General features: G+C 41.2%; 1 protein-coding gene and 4 non-coding genes across 7 annotated transcripts in view; 3 read left to right on the top strand and 2 right to left on the bottom strand.

Moving 5' to 3' along the window:
* Positions 1-4,042: 4,042 nt before the first annotated feature.
* trnan-guu (transfer RNA asparagine (anticodon GUU)) lies at positions 4,043-4,116 on the top strand. Its single transcript has one exon. It is a non-coding gene; the product is annotated as a tRNA-Asn (tRNA).
* Positions 4,117-4,562: 446 nt separating this feature from the next.
* trnan-guu (transfer RNA asparagine (anticodon GUU)) lies at positions 4,563-4,636 on the bottom strand. The gene has a single exon. It is a non-coding gene; the product is annotated as a tRNA-Asn (tRNA).
* A 144-nt stretch (positions 4,637-4,780) lies between these two features.
* On the top strand, positions 4,781-4,853 carry trnak-cuu (transfer RNA lysine (anticodon CUU)). The gene has a single exon. It is a non-coding gene; the product is annotated as a tRNA-Lys (tRNA).
* Positions 4,854-5,366: 513 nt separating this feature from the next.
* trnak-cuu (transfer RNA lysine (anticodon CUU)) lies at positions 5,367-5,439 on the bottom strand. The gene has a single exon. It is a non-coding gene; the product is annotated as a tRNA-Lys (tRNA).
* A 6,766-nt stretch (positions 5,440-12,205) lies between these two features.
* adisspb (adipose secreted signaling protein b) overlaps positions 12,206-21,514 on the top strand; it is a 30,500-nt gene continuing 21,191 nt past the window's right edge. The window contains exons 1-3 of one of the 3 annotated variants that reach the window (XM_030076327.1): positions 12,206-12,582; positions 13,627-13,699; positions 16,202-16,309. In XM_030076327.1, the coding sequence (XP_029932187.1) occupies positions 16,291-16,309 (19 nt within the window). In that variant the 5' untranslated portion in view covers positions 12,206-12,582; positions 13,627-13,699; positions 16,202-16,290. Of the gene's footprint in view, positions 12,583-13,626; positions 13,700-14,215; positions 14,259-16,201; positions 16,310-21,514 lie in introns of those variants that run through there. The other 2 variants (XM_030076328.1, XM_030076329.1) reach the window with 2 other exon arrangements.

The raw sequence follows: 21,514 nt of genomic DNA, 5'->3' as shown, positions 1-21,514 counted from the left end.
GTCCTTGCGGTAGGCAAACTGGTGGGGATCCAGGGTGGGTGGCAGGCAGGATTTGAGATGTGCCAGAACCAGCTGCTCCAGGCACTTGGAGATGATGGGGGTGAGTGCCACTGGGCGGTAGTCATTGAGACATGCTGGGGTGGAGTGTTTAGGTACCGGCACGATGGTGGTGGATTTGAAGCAGGTCGGAACAACAGCACGGGCTAGGGACAGGTTGAATAAGTCCGTCAGGACCCCCGCCAGCTCCCCAGCACATGCTCTGAGCACACATCCAGGGATGCCATCAGGGCCTGCAGCTTTGTGTGCGTTGATCCGGCTCAGCACTGCTTCAATATCAGTGGGGGAGAATGACAGTGGTTGGTGGTCGGCAGTAGGGATGGGCGATATGTTATCGTTTGCGATATATCGTCAAAAAAATTCCTCACGGTAAGAATATGTCATCTCGCGATAATAACGATAAACTCCTGTTGATGACGTAATTACGTGCGCAACGCACTCGCCGCTGGCAGCCGGCAGCTCACACGTGTAGCACAATAACAAGCATGGCGGAAGGCGGGGCTGATAGCGAAGAGCTCGTTGCTAAACGAGGCTCCAGCTCGATTATCTGGAACTGGTTTGGCTACAGTAAGTCTGACGTGGAGCAAACATCTGTCATATGCAAAGTTTGCAAAAAAGCAAAAAGGTGATTACAAAGGATGGTAACACCACCAATTTGTTCCACCACCTCAAACACAAGCACAAACCGGAGTATGACGAAAGCCAGAAGATGCGCAAGGAGGCAGCAGCAGCGTCGACTACAGCCAAAGTCTCTGGTACTTTTGAGAAGACGAAAATTGCCGACGCTTTTGCTCATTCTATTCCGTATGACCGGCAAAGCAAACGATGGAAAGAATTAACGGAGGCAGTGGCATTTTGCCCTTGGCGAAAGACGCGTTGCCACTCCAAACTGTCGAGAAGGAGGGATTCAAGCGAATGATCCATAAAATGGACGCTAGATACAACATGCCATCAAGGAAGTATTTTTCCAAAACAGCCCTGCCAAGGATATATGAAGAGTGTCGTGATGGGTTACAAACAACGCTGTCTACAGTGGAGTTTTTCGCCTCAACCACAGGTTGTATTTGCACTCCTTTGTGATTTTATAAGCTAAGAAAACCTGAAGGACAAGGTTACTTTTGCTGTTTGCACTATTTTGTCACTGTCTGTGCCATTAGAGTGTGAATAAATGATGAATCTGTTGTCACATTTCAAACTTGTTTGATTGCAGTCACTACAGTTTTGCAGTACAGGTGTACTACTTAAACTTAATTGGTATAATTTAGTAGCGTATTTGACTACAGTAAGTATTATTTTTGAGCAGTTGTTATTTGTGGGGTTCTCAAGACTGAATGCAGTGATAGATTTGTAGTCAAAAAGATGGAGTTGAATTGTTTTATATTTTTTTATCGTCACTTTTATCGTTATCACAATAAATGCCAGAAATTATCGTGATAAAATTTTTAGTCCATATCGCCCCTCACTAGTCGGCAGCCAGCTCTGCTTTTATTGGACGTGCATGGTTATCCTTCTCAAACCGAGCATAAAAGTTGTTAAGCTCGTTGAGGAAGGATGTGTCAGAGGAAGGGGGGGAGGGGTTGGTGGGCTTGTAGTCACTGATGACACGGATGTCCTGCCACATGCGTCGGGGGTTGGGGTCAGAGAAGTGCTCCTCAACCTTCAGCTTGTAGCAGTGCTTGGCCTTCTTGATGCCCCTTTTCAGGTCAGCCCTGGCTGTACTGTAGGCTTGTGCGTCTCCTGATCTGAAGGCGGTGTTGCGGGCCTTCAGCAGTAGACGAACATCCCTGTTCATCCAGGGCTTCTGATTGGGATACATGGTGATCTTTTTCTGGGTGGTGACACTGTCTATGGTGGTGGAGATATAATCCATTACTGAGGAAGTGTAGCTTTCGATGTCAGTATGGGGGTGAGTGGATGCCTGAGTGGCAAACATACTCCAGTCTATGTGCTTGAAGCGGTCCTGCAGCACAGAGTCAGTTCCTACAGGCCACACTTTTATTGTCCTCACTGTTGGTTTCACACGTTGGATGAGTGGAGAGTATTTAGGGGATAGAAACAGGGAGAGGTGATCTGACTGTCCTATGTGGGGGAGGGGTGTCGCCTTGTATGCTCCAGGTATGTTTGAATAAACCTGGTCCAATGTCTTGTCTCCTCTGGTGTGGCAGGAAACATGTTGATGAAATCTGGGGAGGACTGTCTTCAGGTTGGAGTGATTAAAGTCACCCGCAATAATAAAAGCAGCCTGCGGGTGTGTTGTCTGCTGTTTGCTAATGGCTGCATGCAGTTCTTTCATTGCAAGTTTAGCATTAGCATCCGGTGGTGTGTAAACAGCAGTGATAATAACTGATGTGAGTTCTCTTGGAAGGTAGTACGGTCGACATTTAACCATGAGAAACTCCACATCAGGTGAGCAGTGTCTCTCGGTGATAACAGAGTTAGTGCACCAAGCATTGTTTACATAAATGCACAAACCTCCGCCTCTGGTTTTACCGGAGCCGTCTGCAGTCCGGTCTGCCCTGTGAGTGTAGTGTCCTGCTAGCTCGATGGCACTGTCCGGGCAATTGCTGTTTAACCAGGTCTCTGTGAAGATCATGACGTTCGAGTCCTTAATCCGTTTGTTGTTGGTGAGGCAGAGTTGTAGTTCGTCGATTTTGTTAACCAGAGATCGGACATTAGCGAGGAAAATGCTGGGTAAAGGGAGCCGGTGTGGTGTTAGCTTTAGCCTAGCTCGTAGCCCTCCGCGCTTACCCCGCCTTTGTTTACGATCTCGACGCCGCCTGTGTGCACTTCCGCCCGGCCGGGAAGAGTGAGCAGCCTCCAGTGTCCTGGAGATCTCCGGTATCAGTTGGAGATCGGCGATAAAACTGTCGGAGTTGTGTAATCCGATGTCCAAAAGCTCCTGTCTGCTGTGAGATGTTAGAGCAGTGCTGTTCTGTGTAAACAGACCAGTTAGGAGCAGGTAAAACACTGCATATTTGCAAAAAACGGAGAGACGCTGAGCCTCGCGTTGTTCACGCGCCGCCATCTTGGTCAACTTTCATTATAAACCAACTTTTGTTTATACGCAGTTGCAGCAGCACTGCTAACAGCGGTTGCAGCCATTCGCCGATAATCGTGCTGCGTGGATTAAAATTTTTTGAAGAGGCAGGAGGAAAGTTACATGATTTATGTCCATGCGCTGTGTGCGTGACCATGCATGTGCTCATGTATGCGCCCGTACCGTGCTGAAGCACACCCCCTCCAACCGTGGCAGAACAAGGGATGTGTACTGTATTCAAGCACGGAACAGAGCAATCACACTGGTCAAATAACCCGGATTTTAGGGGCAAACGTGCTTGCGTGTGGAACAAACTTGCCAATGCGAGAGGGCCCTAATATACACTAGGAGCACAAGGAACACAGGCATAAGGAAACACAGAAACAACATAAACATGGCAAGTACATTGACCAGACAAAGACAGAACTGACAAGAAGGCTGTGTCTCAATTCAGGGGCTGCAGCCTTCCAAGGACCCAGCCTTTGAGGTCCATGAAGGCTGAACCAATGAAGGCTGAACTAAGGCCATGTAGGCTGAACCAAGCAGTCTCAGAAGTGGGATGGTCTGGTCTATAGAGTACTTTGTGTTTACGTCACCAGCTGTCCCCTCTTTGCCCTTTGCCTGTACCATATCAATGTTATTGATATATGTATTAATCTGTGAATCATAATTTGTCATTCAATCAGTTTCCAGGTTAAATATTTTATTCATTTTATTTATTTATGTCATCTGTAAACATTAATGCACTGTAACTAGATGCAGTCAAGATTTTATAGTATTTTACCAAGTCACTGGCATTTTTACTTCATTAAGCTCAGGCTGCTTTTATGAATTTTACTAGCTGTATTTTTCAGGTTTTGCATCTCGATATCCCAAACCAGACACACCGTCTAGTCTCAGCTGGAGGGTTTTTGTTATTATTCCCACTTTAAAACAACTGATCATGTGGTCTCTGTGGCGCAATCGGTTAGCGCGTTCGGCTGTTAACCGAAAGGTTGGTGGTTCGAGCCCACCCAGGGACGACTTCTTTATTGCACCTGTTTTTTTTCCTTCCAATATAAACACAAAAGCCAAACATAACAGCGACAATGCTTAGTAAACAGTTGCCCTGGGAGCTAATGGGGGAGGGGAATACAGGATAAGCTGGGAGTCAAGTTATAACTGCTTTAGCAAAAGACCATCAGTCCCTGCCGAGTGAATCTATTGTTTGGCTTTCTGTGTTCTCAATCAATTGTGGCAAACAAACACTCCTATTACTTTTCAATCCCACTTTATTTTAAATTCTGGGATGAAACTGTATTAACTGTGAGCTAACTGTTTCCAAAGCAACCTCAATGTGGTAAGAAATTTCATCAGAAGAAGCCCACAAATTGCAGAGACAGCCACCAGACTAGTACTGCAGTACAGATTATCTTCACAACAAGAGAAACAACAATAAAATGCTCCACTTTAAAACAAAAATCTCTCTCGTCCCTGGGTGGGCTCGAACCACCAACCTTTCGGTTAACAGCCGAACGCGCTAACCGATTGCGCCACAGAGACAAGCTTGCACAGCTCTCAACCATGCAGCTGCTTTATCTGTGAGCCTACGGGGGGGGGGGATGGGAAGTGAAAAACAGGGAGGAGTCCGCAACAGTGCATCCACATAATGCAACCAAATACGGTGGTGCTGGAGGGTGCATTTTAGCCCGGCTAGCTCAGTCGGTAGAGCATGAGACTCTTAATCTCAGGGTCGTGGGTTCGAGCCCCACGTTGGGCGCATAGTTTTCAATCACAGCTAAATCTTTTGGACTTCAGCTTCATTTGAATACTGCACAGAGATATAAAACCAGGAAAAGCTGATACTGAAGTCACTGATGAAAATGAGTGTTTGAAATATGTGTGAATTTGAGATATTATTCACAGAAATAAAATATGTCTAGACAAAAAAAAAAGACTCCTGAGGAAAAAGATTACTTTATCTTTTGTAACTGCAGCTATGTACCAAAAAACAAACAAACAAACAAACAAAAAAATCATAGTCTTTATCCGGTTTCCAGATGTTTAATGTAGTATTTTTACTGGCATGAGGATTTGGTTATTTTGTGTGTGTGTGTGTGTCTATGTGTATGTGTGAATGCACGTGTGACATATGTAAGTACTACAAACTACTTTAAACCAGGGTCAAATTCCTCGTAAGAACACTTGTTTAAAAAAGTTAACTCTAATTCTTATTCTAACAACTGCTTACTACTTGCATTATCAATTTTTAATGGAAAAACAAAATTGTAATCGCCCAACGTGGGGCTCGAACCCACGACCCTGAGATTAAGAGTCTCATGCTCTACCGACTGAGCTAGCCGGGCAGTTGAGAAAGCAACAGGAGGCGGAGCTTAAAAACAAACTGCCACAACACATTAACTGTGTATTCACATGGCAACACCAGTGTGTGTGTGCACTGTGGGGTTTGTGTGTGACTATGTAAAGCGCTGGGAGTGTTGCCATGTGGATTTTTACATGACTACATCTTAAAATATGTGTGTTAAAAATCTGTGTGTTACTCTGTGCTGTACATTAGAGAGCTCACATAACCTTAAAGTTTTAGTCACAATCAAAACTCCGGCCATTTTTGTAACCTAATACTATATAATAATATATAATAAGTGTTTGCATCTAATTATTGATTACTCATTTAGTAATTAGGGTATATTTATTATATTTTTATTAATTACTTGTGAGACATTTTTCTTAGGGGTGGGGGGGTGGGTGGGATATTCACTTTGGGTTCTATGGGTACCCATGGGTCTCCCTTTTGCAGACATGCCCAATCCCGTTCAGTTTGGGGCAAAAGCCATGCAGTTTTTTGCATGCAGTACAAATGTGTAATTTTCGCTCATTCTAAAATGGTGTATTGGTGCATATCAGGGCCTAAACAGTCTTGGCCTTGCATAAATTGTGTTTAACTGGAAAGCTGAGACTCTTGTGGATTCAGTGAGACCAATTTCATTCATGTGTGATGTTAGCCCCCATAGTCGCCATTTCATTGTAGTGAACCCTTTTTTGAAACTTGACATCACTGTTCAAAATGATCTATTGTGACCTTTAGAACAATTACAGCCCCATGAAACTTTACAACTACAAACTAGAGGATAATTCAAAAAATGAAAAATGTAATAAAGTAATTAATATCAAATCGCAAGTAAGTAATATCAAATTGCAACTGTCGCACTTGTAGAACTGCAATACTTCAATCAAATCAGCACCCAAGTATCTTGATAGTATTAATTTGAGACAAAAGCATATTGTCCCAGCTGGTCTGGTCCTTGCCCTGCTAACAGACTTTGCAAAGGGATGTAGGTTTGACCGGGGGTGTCCTCTCTCACCTTTTTATTCTTATTTATTTTTTTATCTGCATCTGCATTATGCCATATCAGAACATATTGATGATACTATCCATTTTTTTTTTTTTTTTTTTTTTACAGCTGAGGGTCCATACTCTCCAAGGATGTGAACAACTTTGAGCAAAGGATGATGGGGTGACTAGGTTTACTTTCTCCATACTGATTTACATTTCCATATTATTTACATTTACATATGCTGTTTACATTTACTTACATATACTTATATACATATATATTTACATTTACATATACTGTTTATAGTTTACATACTGTTTATACCCACACATACTGTTTATATATACTGTTTATACCTATATATATATATATATATATATATATATATATATACTGTTATATATCTTATATTTTATATTTACACTTATATTTACACTTCTTTTTCTGGTCTTTTTTTCGGGTTTTTTTTTTTTTGGCTTATACCGGGACCTGAGTGCTAATTTCGTACCACTAGTACGAAGTGTGAACTGGTATGACAATAAAGTTCCTTGAATCCTTGAATCCTTGAAAAAGAAATAGAGGCGGCAGACTTGTGCTGCCATATCGTGCAGCAGTATCGACAAAAAAAAAAAAAAAAAAAAAAACATTTACAATCTTGTATTCTCATTTTAAACCCTACTGTTAGCAGCAATGACAATAATAAAGTGTGTGTGTGTGGAAATTACTGCTTACTGTCAGCTGCCAGTGCCAACGCCTGTGCCACTTGACTTCAAAATGTCCATGGAGGCCTGTAAAGAGTGGAAACAAAGTTAGGAAAGACTACTGGTGTGTGTATATCAACACCAGGGATGGTAGCTGCTGCTGTATTTGAGGTAACAAATACTGGTACCGACGTCAAACACATGTAAAATGTGTTTTGGCATGTTATAGTATGCTTAGAAACATTAGCCTATCTTAAAATATATTTTGAAGTGACCTTGAAATGTTTTTATAGGCTAAATGGGCTACCCTGCAGTAAACCTGTACCTGCTGCTTTCACCACGGTGCCATGCCATTGGTGCCACGGCTCATTGGAAACACCAACAGCCTGGAAAATAACCCCGGTCAGTGACTGCCGATGTTATGCCGATGGAAATGCATCCACCCCTGTTAACCATAACTTTCAACCCGAGGAGGCCCCCGACTAAATTTAACCAAATTTGCGGAGTGTATTGGGATTTCGGGCCAATAGCCAATTAACCCCCTTCACAACACGGTAACCAAACAAACCTGAGATATATTATCCTCCGGCAAGCCCACATTTTTCAAACACATCATGCCATTAATTAACTTTCTAACTTGAAAATTTTCTAACTGCCATGGGCGGTACTTCGCAAACCTTAGCTAGTTCTCACTCTTTAGAGTGAAGGAAAAAAAATGTTCTTACTGAATTGTTACTGTCACCATAAATAATCATTTTAAAAGCTTTTGAGATTGCTTGTAGTAGCTACAGTAGTTATATCTTACCGTCATGTCGAACTTGTTTGAAACCGGAAACTTCACCTTGATGAACGTCGGCTCTCGGTGTTGAAAATCGACGCAAGCCTTCAGAAATATACTTAAACATCGCAGAAATTAGCCTATACGCGCTGAAAACTAAAATGAAAGGAGCATATGCATGTCCTGGTGAAACCAAACTACTTTAAAATAAAGCTTAATGGCGCCGTTTCAGTGCGACACACCTCACAGGCCGTGTGATGCTCTAAATTGACTATTGTTGCATCCGGGGATTTTGAGCAATTAACTTCAGGCAAGGGCGGGGCATGTGAGCAAAACAAACAAACAAAAACAGTTACCCCCGTTGCATCAACATGTACCTCAAAACGTATTGAAAATTAAAACCTTCTAAAGTAATTCTGAATATAGATGGTGTTGCTAACTGAATTTATGATTTTCATTAATTCCCATACAGTTAAGGTGCACAGAGCTGAAGTCACATCCAAGCTGCACATATAAAGGCAGTCATGATATTCCAGAAATTCCATGACATCCTGGTTTTATTTTATCATTTAATGCAGCGGTTCTCAGCCTGGGGTCCTGGGACCCTCAAGGGTCCCTAAGAAGGTTCTAGAAAAATGGGAACTATGAATTTCATTATTATCTCATTGATTAGAAGTTGGTTAGAAAAATGAGAGAATGAATAAGGATGACTATTCTATCCATAGGACTTTAACACTCTTCACTGTTAATCTGCCAATCTTCAGTATAGACAATTACAGAATAACAAAATTTTATCAGAAGATGTTGATCGCTTAGACTACATCTTATCAAATGCAGGTACTTGTCCTGGTGTGTATCAGTTTGAGGGTCCTTGACACCAAAAAGGTTGAGAACCACTGATCTGATTGATTTGTGGGGCGCTCACTCCACAAAGCCTTGAGTGCCCTGGGCATCACGGGAACAGCTAGGAGCAGAGCCATCAAAAACACCACTGAAGCAGCTGAGAAAGCTTCAAGATGGCTCTGGATCCGGAGAGGAGAACCATGGGGAGAAGTGAATGCCACCTGAACACAAGCCGCGGTCTGATCAACCGCGGCTGGGTCGCCTGGGCGAGGGTGTCTGATGTTGCAAGACCCGAAACACCCTATGACCCCAGGAAACATCACTGAAGATGTGTTCAGGAGCATCAGAAGATGTATTGAAGAACAAACACATTACTTGCTAATTATCAGCTAGTTACCATGAAATTCACAGCCCACTAAAATGAAGTGTTACTGTTATTGCAACTGAGCTGATCACCAACAGAGGTAGATAGAGGCTAGTTTAAATTATGCCATCTTAAGAACACAATCCTGTTCTTTCAAAGAGTGTATCCAAATTCTTTATGCACATTTTTAAAAAGTTGTATTTGCAAATGGTCTGTGGGAATGAATGAATTACACCATGAAAAGATCAGCAGCATCAGGTCCTTTATGTGTATGGGCCCAGATGATAATGTGTCGGGACCAAGACATTGCACACATCTGTGACCTTATATTAAACCTCTACTATTCAGTGGGTGGATTGCTACAGATATCAGGCAAAGCACTGTGGGTTGGACACAGGTTGAAAGACTCTCAATAATGTGGACATTGACCTTGATGATTGCGTTTTTTTCCAGTTCCCTGCCCTGAACCTGTGAGTGCAGTCATCAGTCACCATGTTGTTGCAGTTCATATCTTCACACAGCATGTGTTTTAGTAGTTTTCACCTCTGCTAGCTGGTGCTCAAAGGCCAGTGAGAGTGACACTGATTGCTCATGGACTGATAAAAAAAAAAAAAAATCTGTGAGCTCAGATTGAATCCAATGAACGAGCCTGTAAAGCGTGTGGTTTTTGGAATATGAGTTTACTATGAATGAGGATTCAAGGCAGCTCACAGTGTGTACTTGATAATCATGGTTTGCATTCTGTCTGGCCTGGTTTGTGCAGAATTTGGGTTCCCATGTTATTCCACCACTGTTTCAGAGCATCCAGAGGGTGTCTTGTTTTCCCGTTTCCCTTTTCAAATGTTCCCAGTGATTTTCTGTTCGGTTGAGGTTTGGTGACTGTGGAGGCCAGTCACATGCAAGTCAGCACTTCCTATTCCTCAAATGACTTTCAAAAAAGAGTGTGCACAGTTTCATCGTCCTGCTGGAAAATGGATCATCTTGCACATATTTTTAAATCATAAGAGATGTTGCACCTCTGCAGAATAGTGTGGTACGTCTCTTTGGTCAGTGTGTAGTTGATCCTGCCTACAAACTCTGGAATAGTATTTCCACCACCATGTCTGACTGCAGGTTAAATGCACTGTGGTATTAACCTCTCATGTGGATGTCAATTCACATAATCTCCCTGCTGCTATCATAGTGTTCAAACTTAGATTCAACATCACACAAAGCTTTACACCAGACTGTAGTAGTGAAAACTGTTACTGCTGACCGATGTTAAATGTTTTGACTTGTTTTTTTGTAGAAGAAGTGGTTTGGAAACTGCCCCAATCTCCTAAGGCTGGAGTTTGGAGTCATCTTTTGACTGTAATTGCACTATCTGGAGTTTGTTGTTGTTATTTAGCTTTGGATCTTGAATGCAGATGCTCATTTGTTTTGTAAAGATGTCCCCTTGGTGCACTGCTCTTCAGATGGTGTAGTCATTGTAGGTCTGCCAGGCTTTGCTTTGGTTGAAAATGACTTGGTGTAAGAAAATCCCTCCAGTGTTTGGTGTACTGAAGCCCCTTTAGAAACTCTAAATTTAGCTGCAATTTGGCTGTGGGGTAGTTTTTCAATATTCAGAACAATTTGGCCCTGAACTGCTGCACAAAATCTTTTGAAGATGCTATGAATATCAGGAAAAGAACAATTTCAATGGAAGCTATTTTTCAAACTTGCAGGAGTATCAGAGTTGCAGCAATAACAGATAACAGATCAGATTAACTGAGTCAATATCTGGTCACTGTATTGGAGCATATGTTAATATCTGAAAGACGTATGGTGTGAGAAAACCTTAGGAAATGGTGTGCAAACAGGATATTCAAGATGTTTCAGTTTCATGAAAGCATTTCTCAAATTTTGATCAGTATCAGGTCTATAATGTGCTATCTGAATAGCTTTATAAACTGAATTTTTACCAAAAAAGTAATCATATCACCAACCAGCAAGCTGCATTTTTATCAGTCTGTGTACACCACAGCTTGTTTCAAACAAAACATTTTGCTTTCACCATAAACGTATATCAACTCTGTGTTTTCATTTGCAGAAACAGAAATGAATCAGACTCTCTTTCATTAAAATGTTATCTCAAGTTCAGACTTATAACAGGCAATATAATATCCTGCATACTCCCACATTCAGAGGGCTCACTTTCACTTTTGCTTGCTTTATAGTTGCTTTGTTGTTTGAGATGAGATATTTTTATGTCCCTTGCAGTTTATTGCACCCTCCTAGACTGTGATTGCATCCAGTCCTTGTATGTTTATTATCATCATCACATTTTATGCACTGTTTTTTTTTCTTTCCCAGCAGTCTGCTTCTTTTTTATGTCGAGGAAATCTAATAGGCTAAAAACAGTTGATACTCAACAGGAAATGTGATGATTCAATTTTCTCTATAACTGTCGTATTATGAATGAAATATTAGGCAAGAGATGGACATTTTTTCAGAGATAGTGCTTTTAGTTTAAGGGTGTGGTACGAACAGGTTATTGCAACATTATCAGTGTGCCCTTTTGTACAAGTCTAGGGAGTATTTGATTGTTGGACATATCAACATACTGTATACAAAATAATAGTCATGACTGAAAATATCTATCTATCTAATTACTGTTTTTTTTTATGTAACTTAACAATAGACATAGAATTCTTCTACTTAAGAGACTCAGTCATGCAATAATGCAAAAATAAATAAATAAAATACCTTAAATTGCTGTCTACATTTTAGAAATTTGGATTAAAGTACATTATATCTCCCTAATAAAATGATGCTGTTTGCAAGTTCATTCAACAAAACATAATTGTTGTCAAAGCTTGCACTCAGACTGTCTGATGTTGTTTACAGGCATAGTGTAAATGCACCAACACTTCAAGTTAATCAGCACATGAACTGCATTTGTCAATAGTGCCTGTACATGTTTAGTGGCTATGTTTGGAAGGGTAAATGTTCTGTACCTCTTTGTTAGAATCCATGCCTCACTGATCTTAAATGTGCAAGTATTGCAGCTAGGTGGCGCCACCGCACGAAAGACGCAGAGCGGTGTTTGGAGGGAAAGGGCAAGCTGCTTGCAGGCGGCTTTGATCAGTCAGTCCCCACCAGTGCAAGAGAGCAGAGGAGCTGCTCAGATGTGCAGGAGGGGAGCATCTCTTATATCTGACCTTTCTAGAGAAAACTGAACTCTGCAATCCAAAACCACCGAGCGGAGCGGCGTGCGAACCACGTGATCAAATGCGGAAACTGGCCGTCGAAGAAAGTGCAGCCAAAGGGAGAGAAAGGGGGGTGGATGTTTTTGGCGAGCAGAGAGACCTGTCAAATTTCATTTTGAGCTCCTACTACTCACTCAACTACCCCTGCAACCTTTCCACAGACGACCGCGACGATTTCGGCTCTCTTTTTGTTTAGTTTGCAGCACGGCTTGTAACTGTTGTGCTGAATTATTAAACACGGTAAGCTTAACGGGGGGAAATAATTTAAAAACAAAAAAAACGACGGTTGGTAGTAACTTTTTAAAAGCTAACGCTAGGAAACAGACAAGGAGCAGGTGCATGCGTCAGATCAGCTAATGTATATGACTGTGTTTAGTTATCTTCAAAATTTAGTCATACTTATCGATAACGTTAATTTCAAATTGCAGCTGTGTTCGCTTTGTCAAGTCAGTAAGCTAGTGTACCCAAAAACAGCCACTCTCGTATTATGTCTGTGTTAAATTACTGCATGTAATGTGATGGAATGTATACCTAAGTTACTGATTTGCTGATTTCAGCTGAGGGAAAATAGTTAATTACCTCCAACAACTAACCTATGTTCAAAAAAGGTACCTGCTTTTTTCTCATTGATATTATCTTGTCCTGTTTTTGGCATCGGTTTGTCAGCTCTGTGACACACACCTAAATAAGGTATCCATGCATGTGAATTAACATCTGCTCAAAACCTTTACAGATGAATACAGGTCTGTTTTCTGCAGTCGAGGCACTTTCTGTGACCATACTCGGCACTGTTGTCTAATATGTCAATGAAACTGTTGGGGAAATTAATGATTATGCAAACTGCAGGTGGTTTTATTGCAGAGTAAAGAGGAACCCATGGCTTTAACCTGAGTATCTGATCATCTGAGTGTGTTTATGCAGAGGCAATGATTTGCTTGTGAAGTTTGAATTTTCCTTGACTGTGCTGAAAGTCTCTGTTTTGATCTGTAGAGCTTTATTAAGACGTGCTGTTACGCTGCTGCCTCCAGTGCTAGAGGGCTGTACTGTATATTTGAATCCCATGAGCAGCTTTCTAATCATAGCGACCCACTTTGCTGCTCAAAACAGCTCTGACATTTCAAACTGTTAAATATGGAACCTGTTCTGGATCCAAACTATTGTCAGTGGATGTGACATAAGTTTTCTGTCCCTTGTGAAATCTTTCTCTCCCTTTGGGGTTGGCCGTGGAAAAAAAGAGAGAGAACTCTGAGCGCTGATTCTCGCCGTGTTCGTTTTCTTTCCCAGGCTCCCTGAACTAGAAGAAGGAAGTTCAAACCACAAGTGGCCCGAACCTTGCAGTTTGGGGATTCACACTAAAGTAAGGGGTCTGAAAGAGGTCAAATTAACCCCTTAAACCTTGATTTTCTCTTATAGTATCTTCAAAGTTAGACTTTCTTCTGTTTTGTTTGTCAATGTCACATTCATTGTATCTGCTAATGCATCATCACATAAAATAGAAAATATCTAGATGTCTTGTCATGTGCATCACTGTGTACACATTTCCCTGTAATTCAGAAGCACACACTTTCTGTGACTTTGAAAAAAGCTCGGCTGCACAGTAATGATGAATGCACCAATGGTACCAGCAGGGTGGATGTCCTTTTAAGATTTTGTTCTTCTTCTTTCCTACTTTATCATATGAGGGGCCCTGTCTCAGGAGTCACTGATGAAAGATATTCTCATCTCTCCTTTTCTGCAATGAACGATTCAAGTGAAAATCAGCACGTTTTTAAAAAATCACTGAATCCTAAGGTTGCAGTTTTCAAAACTAGTATTTCTGAACATGAACATTTTTTAAACCTATAACATCAACAGATAACAACAGAGACACACTCAAGACACAAGACCCCACATAGGGGAGGAGCAGAGGAAGACAGGTAATTGTTAATGTGAACATTGAAGTGTCGGTCAGGCAGATGAGGAAAATTTTAGTGCACTTCCAGATACCAAACCAGTTCAGTAGTCTATTAAATAAAATGGTCAATAGTGTCAAAGGCAGCAGATAAGTCTAGTAAAACTACAATGGAATATTTACCTTTATCTGCATGTATAAGAATGTCCTTAGTTACTTTCAGCAGTACTGTTTCAGTGCTGTGTTTTCAATAGAAGCCAGATTAAAATTGATCAAAGATACTGTGTCCCTCAACCAGTTGGAGAAGCTGGTGAGCAACATTTTTTTTTTTTTTCAATAATTTTAGAAATGAAGGGAAGTTTGGAAATGGGCCACCTGTTAACTTACTGATATCTAGGGAGGGTTTGGAAGACACTGGCTGTCTCGAAATAGTCAGTTATACAGCCAGAGGAGAGAGATTGATTGGTAATAGAGGCGGGGCAAGGGGCAATGATTGGCAGGACCTCTTTAAGAAATTTAGTTGGAATTATATCAGCAGGGCAGAGAGCTTGCATGGAAATAGGGTTGAACTCAGACAGCAGAACAGGGCAAGTAGGCTAACTCAATCAGAGTGATAAACCCCAAGGTTGTAATTTGATCTGAGACCATTGATCTGGTCAACAAAGAGATTTAGAAACTTATCACAGCCATCAGAGGAGGTGGCAGGGAATCCAGAATGAGCAGGAGTCGGTTAAGTCTCAAAGTTGCTTAATAGTATTAAACATAAACTTAGGCTTATGCTTGTTATTGTTGATCAGGGCAGAGAAATATGGTACACTTGCATCTTTGGTAAATTGATTGTTCATGGTTAATAGCTCCTTCATTGAAACTAGTGAACATTGAGGTTTGATTTTTTTTTTTTCCATATACTCACAGCCTTTTTACGGTGTTGAATGGAATCATCTATCCAAGGGGATTATGGTTTTGTGGGGAGCCATAAATATGTTTCACTGGGTTAAATGATTTTGCAGTGTTTAGAAATTCTTTGGCTAGGGAATTAGAGGGATCATCTATAGGAATGCCAAAATCACCTACATATAAAATTACTCTAAAGTTGTCCTGACATGCATTGTCTTGTTATTGCAATGGGTTATTAAAAATATTTGTACTAAATGGGTAGTTTCATCCATGCTCATTTACTAGCTGAAGAAGCCCTTCAACCATGATGACTCCCATATTGCCTAGCTAGCTGTTCTTTTTGTGTAATAGCATTAGTTGCTAAGCCAGCTGTTCATTGATTATGGAGGGATGCAGTGATCTTATCTCTATTGGTTTCACATGTTTTTATTCTTATGCAAGCTACTTTGAAGAAAGTTTTCACATAGAACACATGCATTGGACACTGTTGTATAAATGCAATAACAGCTGACATTCAAGACCTCCCTTATGGATGTTACTGCCACAAAAGATTATACTTGTCAACTCACTAACCCTTTCAAACTCACGTCATTACATCATTATCACCCACTGTAGGTGTGCGTTCTCTATATTCTCCATATATCCATGTTTATGTTAAGCACTTCCCTGAAATTCCATGAACATTCGTCCATCTGTGCGAAGTCCAGCTTCAGCCCAGAGCTAATCCTCTTAGACTGTTTTGTTGTTTTCCTTTAATTTAAGTCTCTGTTGGGAGTCCTTGGTACTTTTGGCTCCACCAGTACAACACAGCTGGGCTCTCCATTGAAATACATGCTAACCTGGGGTTATGACTTTAGAAAAAAGAAAAACACCCTGGTAAGCTCACTGTGGCTGGCTGTTATTCCTTCATTTTATTCATCTCGTATGCATGGCTCCTACGTTCCTCCTTCTTGTCCTGTGTGCTTCTGTTGATTTAATCCCTCCTTGTAGTTTTTTTTTTGTGTTTTTCTTCTTTTCTTTTGTTTAATTTTTCTGTCTCACTGTCTCCTCTCATCTTTATTTGTTTTACAGGGTTGTTCTGAGTTCAGACTGGTGAGATGGCAAGGCTGTGACATTGTCTATCCAAGTGTGTCTGTCTGTATTGGACCAGTTCCCTTGACATGGCCACTGCGAAGAAGAGTGAGTTTTTACTCCTGTATTTACTGCCTGATATGATTAATATTGTATTCATTGACTTTTCATAGTTTAATACACTACCTTAGATCCTCCTAAATCTCTCCGCTCCACTAGCTATTTTCTTTTACCAGAAGTAGTGGAAACCACTGAAAACAGGGCAAGCAGCAGTTAATATTCATTATTTAATTTGCCAGGACTAACTTAAAAATTTTAACTACACTTGAGATGCCGTGTGTTTATTTTCAACCAAATCTTAGTTAATAAATGGAGTCTGTGGCAACAAGTTGTAAAAAGAATTGGATAAGTTTATTTTGGTGCAGTTTATATCAGGCAGACAGGGAGGCACTGAGAAAGCCCTGGCCAAGTCTCTTTGGTACAGCCTATTGTTGTATCCAGATCAGATTTCCCTTGACCTCCATTCAGTGCCTATCATCTACATTCAATTCTTTGACCTCCCATCCTGATCTGCATGTCACATCTTGATGACATCACCGCTTCCCTGATACAAAAGTTTGCCAACTGTCATTACCCAAAAGAAAAGCCAGACTCAGAAAAGGAAATTCACCATTTTCACCACAGCATTTGGTCTTGGTAACAATGATGCGATGCAGGAAACAAGTTCGTAGGCACGCATGGTACAGAACAGAGGTCTACAGTGCTCTGTTATTTGAAGACTCTGCCTGCCCGCTCCTGTACGATTTCATGCCTGCCCCCTTCCGCTTGATTTCACACCACACATCACCTGTAACCCACATAATTTTTATTGCACACACTCTTGCCCGCAATACCAGTGTAACAAGCCCACCATCAGACCACAGCGTGCCATTCACATCCTCCTTGTAGTGCAAACCAAACTACAGCATGCAATCGGGGACAATTTCCAGCCCCATGACCAGCCCACAACCAGCTCATATCTAGCCTAAAAAAAAAACAGCATGTGTTACAACATGCCCGCCAGCAGTCATCAATAAAATACCCACACTGCATATATTCTCTGCAGGTCCTGCAGGGAGGGCTGCTCTGTGCAGATCTTTAGTACAGGACATCATATTCAGCTCAGGCAGACAGATAGAGACAAGGAGTACAATAGGCAGCAGCACTATATATCACATTACCCCAGGTATATACAAATCCATTTACCCAGCCTTGTTACAATGAGGGGATAAGAACAGCGTGACCATAATGTTGGCAACTCCATGTTACACCCTGTAAGACCAGTTACGCTTCCTCAATCTTGTCTTATGCAATCGAGGTTTCTTGGAATGGATGTCGATGTTGTTGGTTGTTGTTTCAGAGCTAGCCAAAGTCAAATAACATGAACTGGAGAACATTTTTGTCAGTATAATCTATAGTGAAGACACCTGAGGCAGCCTGCAAAGTGAGAGCCCCAAGTTGACCTTTTCACCTGTCAAGCAACTTATGGAGATTCAGCAACAATCATAAATGCAATTTGCTTAAAATTCAGATTAGATTTCTTTTTGTGAAGCTTCCTGCATTGGAAACCGGTGTTGGATCTTGTGAGTTAGTGTCAGCAGTTTCACACCAAATTCTTGTTGAAACAAGCAAATTCTTTCCGCAATAGCAGGAAGGGCTGGATGGCAACCTTCTTGGGGAAACAAGGCTGGCAAGAGAACAAGACCTGGGAGGCTGCCCTGAATTACTCAACACGTTTTTTTCACTGCCAAGAATACGTCTCATCTCCTCCCCAGTGGAGTTTGGGTACTTGTTGCCTATAAAGGCCACTCCGCAGGCCTTTGTTCTTTCTTTGATAAGGTCACTGAATGAAGGACGGTGCAAAGGGAGCCACTCTATTGACTTCCTGTTGACAGCATTTTACAAAATGTATTTCTCACGTGTCTTGGATGAACTGAAATGTCACAGGAAGTGTGTGTGTGACTTTCTCTTCAGGGAGAAGTTGATCAAAAGAAAAACCTCTGTACGTGCTGTGCGTGTAGTAACTCTTCCCTTCCTAGTGAAGTTTTGTGTGTGTGTGTGTTCTATCACCTCTTCAAGGAGCACACAAGAAGCAAAGGATGTAAGTTTGTGAGTGAAAGAGAGTATATGTGGAAATATTTGTTGTGATAATTTGGAGGAGGGAGGATGGAGTCAATACACTAGTTCTTATAGTAGGCCCTTTTTTAATAAAATACATCGGAGCTAGGGTGTGCATGCACTCCCTCCTTTCCAATTGTCATCATACTGGCTGGCTGGCACCTCCTCAACATATGGTGTGCACTGCTCTTCCCTTCAGTATTTGTAGTGAGCCATGAGACAGCCTTTAAGGAGTTCTTCAAAGAGACTTGGACCAGCTCAAGTTAGAGAAGTATGTCAACGGTATAACAGCAGTTTGAAATACAGTTGCATGCAGAGGAACAGAAGGATAGGCCACTGAGGAAGCAGTGTATGTGACAGAGTGTGACCGTGACCAAGGACATGCAGCACGATACAGACAATAGAGACATAGGGGAGAAGTGAAGAAAAGCTGAATGGAAATTTTCAAAAAAAACCCTGATTTCCCAGAGACAGTTTTCATGCTCGGCTTGGTTGGTAAATTGGCATCATAACAGAAGGTGTGATCAAGGTTGAGGAAAAGTTTATTCGAAGACAAAATGACATATGGAACTTATTGTCTCTGTTCTGTTAAACGACAAACACGGTGGCGTATGAGAATGCACATTATGTGTGGACGGATGTAGCTGCTGGAAATGTGCGTTGATTCACATTTTATTTTGCTGAGTTTTCACCGTTTTTATATATATATATATATATATATATATATATATATACATAAACAGCTAGTGATAAAGCATTTGTCACTTTTTTAGTGTCAGGCTTTCCCTGCTGTTTACATATAATTGGTGTTTTTAAAACAACAACTGATAAACAGTCAATTTTCTCTTGACAATGGGAGAATAGCCCAGGCAAACTGTGTTTTGTGTCAAAAAATAGAGTTGGCCTGTCCATCAATTCTAGGTTGCAGCAAGCACCAGTGTCAAGTATTTGTTGAACACAAGTGTTGTGAACAGACGCTCTATTTAAAATGGAAAAGAAGGAAATTAATGGCTTTATACCCTGAACTGACGCATGCTGTTTGAACACAGTGTTACACCAATTGACAAAAACATTAAATAAGCACATAACCTATTAGTCAGCCTGGGTCTGGGGTTGAGAATCATGTACATTCATCAAGTGTTGTATTTATTGTCAGATGAGAATGAAGGGTTGTCACATCAGTTTTTCATTGTGCATCCTTAACCCAAAATTACGGTCATGGGGTGCAGGACTCAGCCCAGCATGCTTTGGATAAAATGCAGGGAGATTATCTAGAAAGGTTGCTAGTCCATAACACATAGAGACACATACTCACAACTATACCTATGGGCAGTTGAGACTTCATCTTTCAACTTTATTGTCCCTTGTTAGGGCATTTCCTTTGCAGCAAGGCAACATAATTGGCTGACAGCAGGCACAGTTACAAGAGTGGAAAGTACAAAATACAATGAGCCACAGACACAATTCACTCTTTGTTAAGCTCTGCTCCTTTGTTGTTAGCCGCTGCAACTCCATCAAGCTGTCAGAGCTAGCATGGAGCCCACACTGTCACTAACTGCGCTCCCTGAAGAAAAATTATCTAATTTTTGGTAAAACAGAAGGGCAGGGTTGTAAAGAAGCATAAATAAAGCCTTCAGTGTAAAAGTGATGGCAGGACTGTTCTGTAAAAAGCAAAAAGCAAAAGCAGCATGTATATAACTTCAGGTCCACGAGTTTTTGTGCCCATCTGATTGGACTTATCCATACCCTGCACCTCTTAAAAGCACTTAATATCATCAGTGTGTTAGCCCAGTTCTCCCAGTTTTTTTTTTTTTTGATAATGTTTCTTCAGGGAGTGCAGATAGTGACAGTGTGGGCTGCAAAGAAACATAAATCCTTCCAATCTTTCAAGGTAATGAGTATCACTATTACACATGGCACAGGCACAACACTTAACCATGACTAGAAACAGCCTGAAAATGAAGAAACACTGAAATGATTATGCAAGAGTCTATGGAGAACAGCATTACAGTTGTTGGACCCTGATTAGAGCTGGCTGATGCGACACCATGATTGGCCAGCCTTCGTCCAAGGGTGGGCAAATTAGACATAAGATAAGATAAGATAAGATAATATAAGATAAGATATTCCTTTATTAGTCCCACAGTAGGGAAATTTCCAGCATTTCAGCAGCAAAGTGTATAGCAAAATATGAAGCATAATAAATAAATAGCAACAAGCAATATAAACACTATAAACAAGGAATATAGTACAGTTTAAACAACAGAATTACATAATAAAGTGAACAATTAAGTGAAGAAGTTACTGAGCTGCCTAAACCTGAGTAACAACCCGCTCTGACGGAGGTTCAGAGTTAGCGTGAAACCATGAGACCAAGTGACAGAACCTGACGCCCGGTACTGGGATTGAGGAACTGTTAGACTTGATCCAGCCTTATGGAGTCTTTACGTGTTGCTATCTAGCAGTTTTTTTTAAAATAGGATTTAAAAAAAGCAAACAAACAAACTCTGGCCTTCGGAGTTCAACAAAGCTATTTCAGACGGTACAAATGAAAGCTTATATCTGTACTGTACACCGGGAAGAAATATCTGGAATTCTTCATGAAGAGGATGGTAAGCATCTGTAAGAATAGAGCTAGCTTTCTTCCTAACCTGCTGGCTGTAAAGAACAGAGCAGACTGTAATGCTGAACTCCACTGATTTTGTTGCCCATGTTTACAATTTTTTACAAGCATATTCTTTGATTTAACAGTCAAGTTACCATACCAGCATATTAAAGTAACAGTTTAGAGTTTCCAATCCACCCGGTCATGCTTTCCTCGGTAATGAGTGGAAACAGGAGCGTCAGAGTCTCGTGAACACAGGGAGAACACGCGAACTCCACACAAGAAGAGCCGTGAATCGAACAAGAGATTAAACAGTGCTATGAATAAGAGACGAAAGAGATGGTGAGGGAACATGTGACAGATGGTGAGATAGTCCTGAGAACAAGCAGTGGCAAGGAGAAGGGACACAGGAGGAGAGGGAGATGGATCGGTGCAATCTAACAGAAGGAGAGAGAGAGAGAGAGAGAGAGAGAGGAGTTCAGGGGGAGGAAGGCTGACAGGCTGACAGACTACTGTAATATCCAGCGGAGCAGAAGAGATTCACAGACAGA

The sequence above is a fragment of the Myripristis murdjan genome, chromosome 18, assembly GCF_902150065.1.
Source record: "Myripristis murdjan chromosome 18, fMyrMur1.1, whole genome shotgun sequence".
Classification (NCBI taxonomy): Eukaryota; Metazoa; Chordata; class Actinopteri; order Holocentriformes; family Holocentridae; genus Myripristis; species Myripristis murdjan.
The sequence above is the reverse complement of the archived record's forward strand: the minus strand, read 5'-3'. Positions and strand labels throughout refer to the sequence as shown.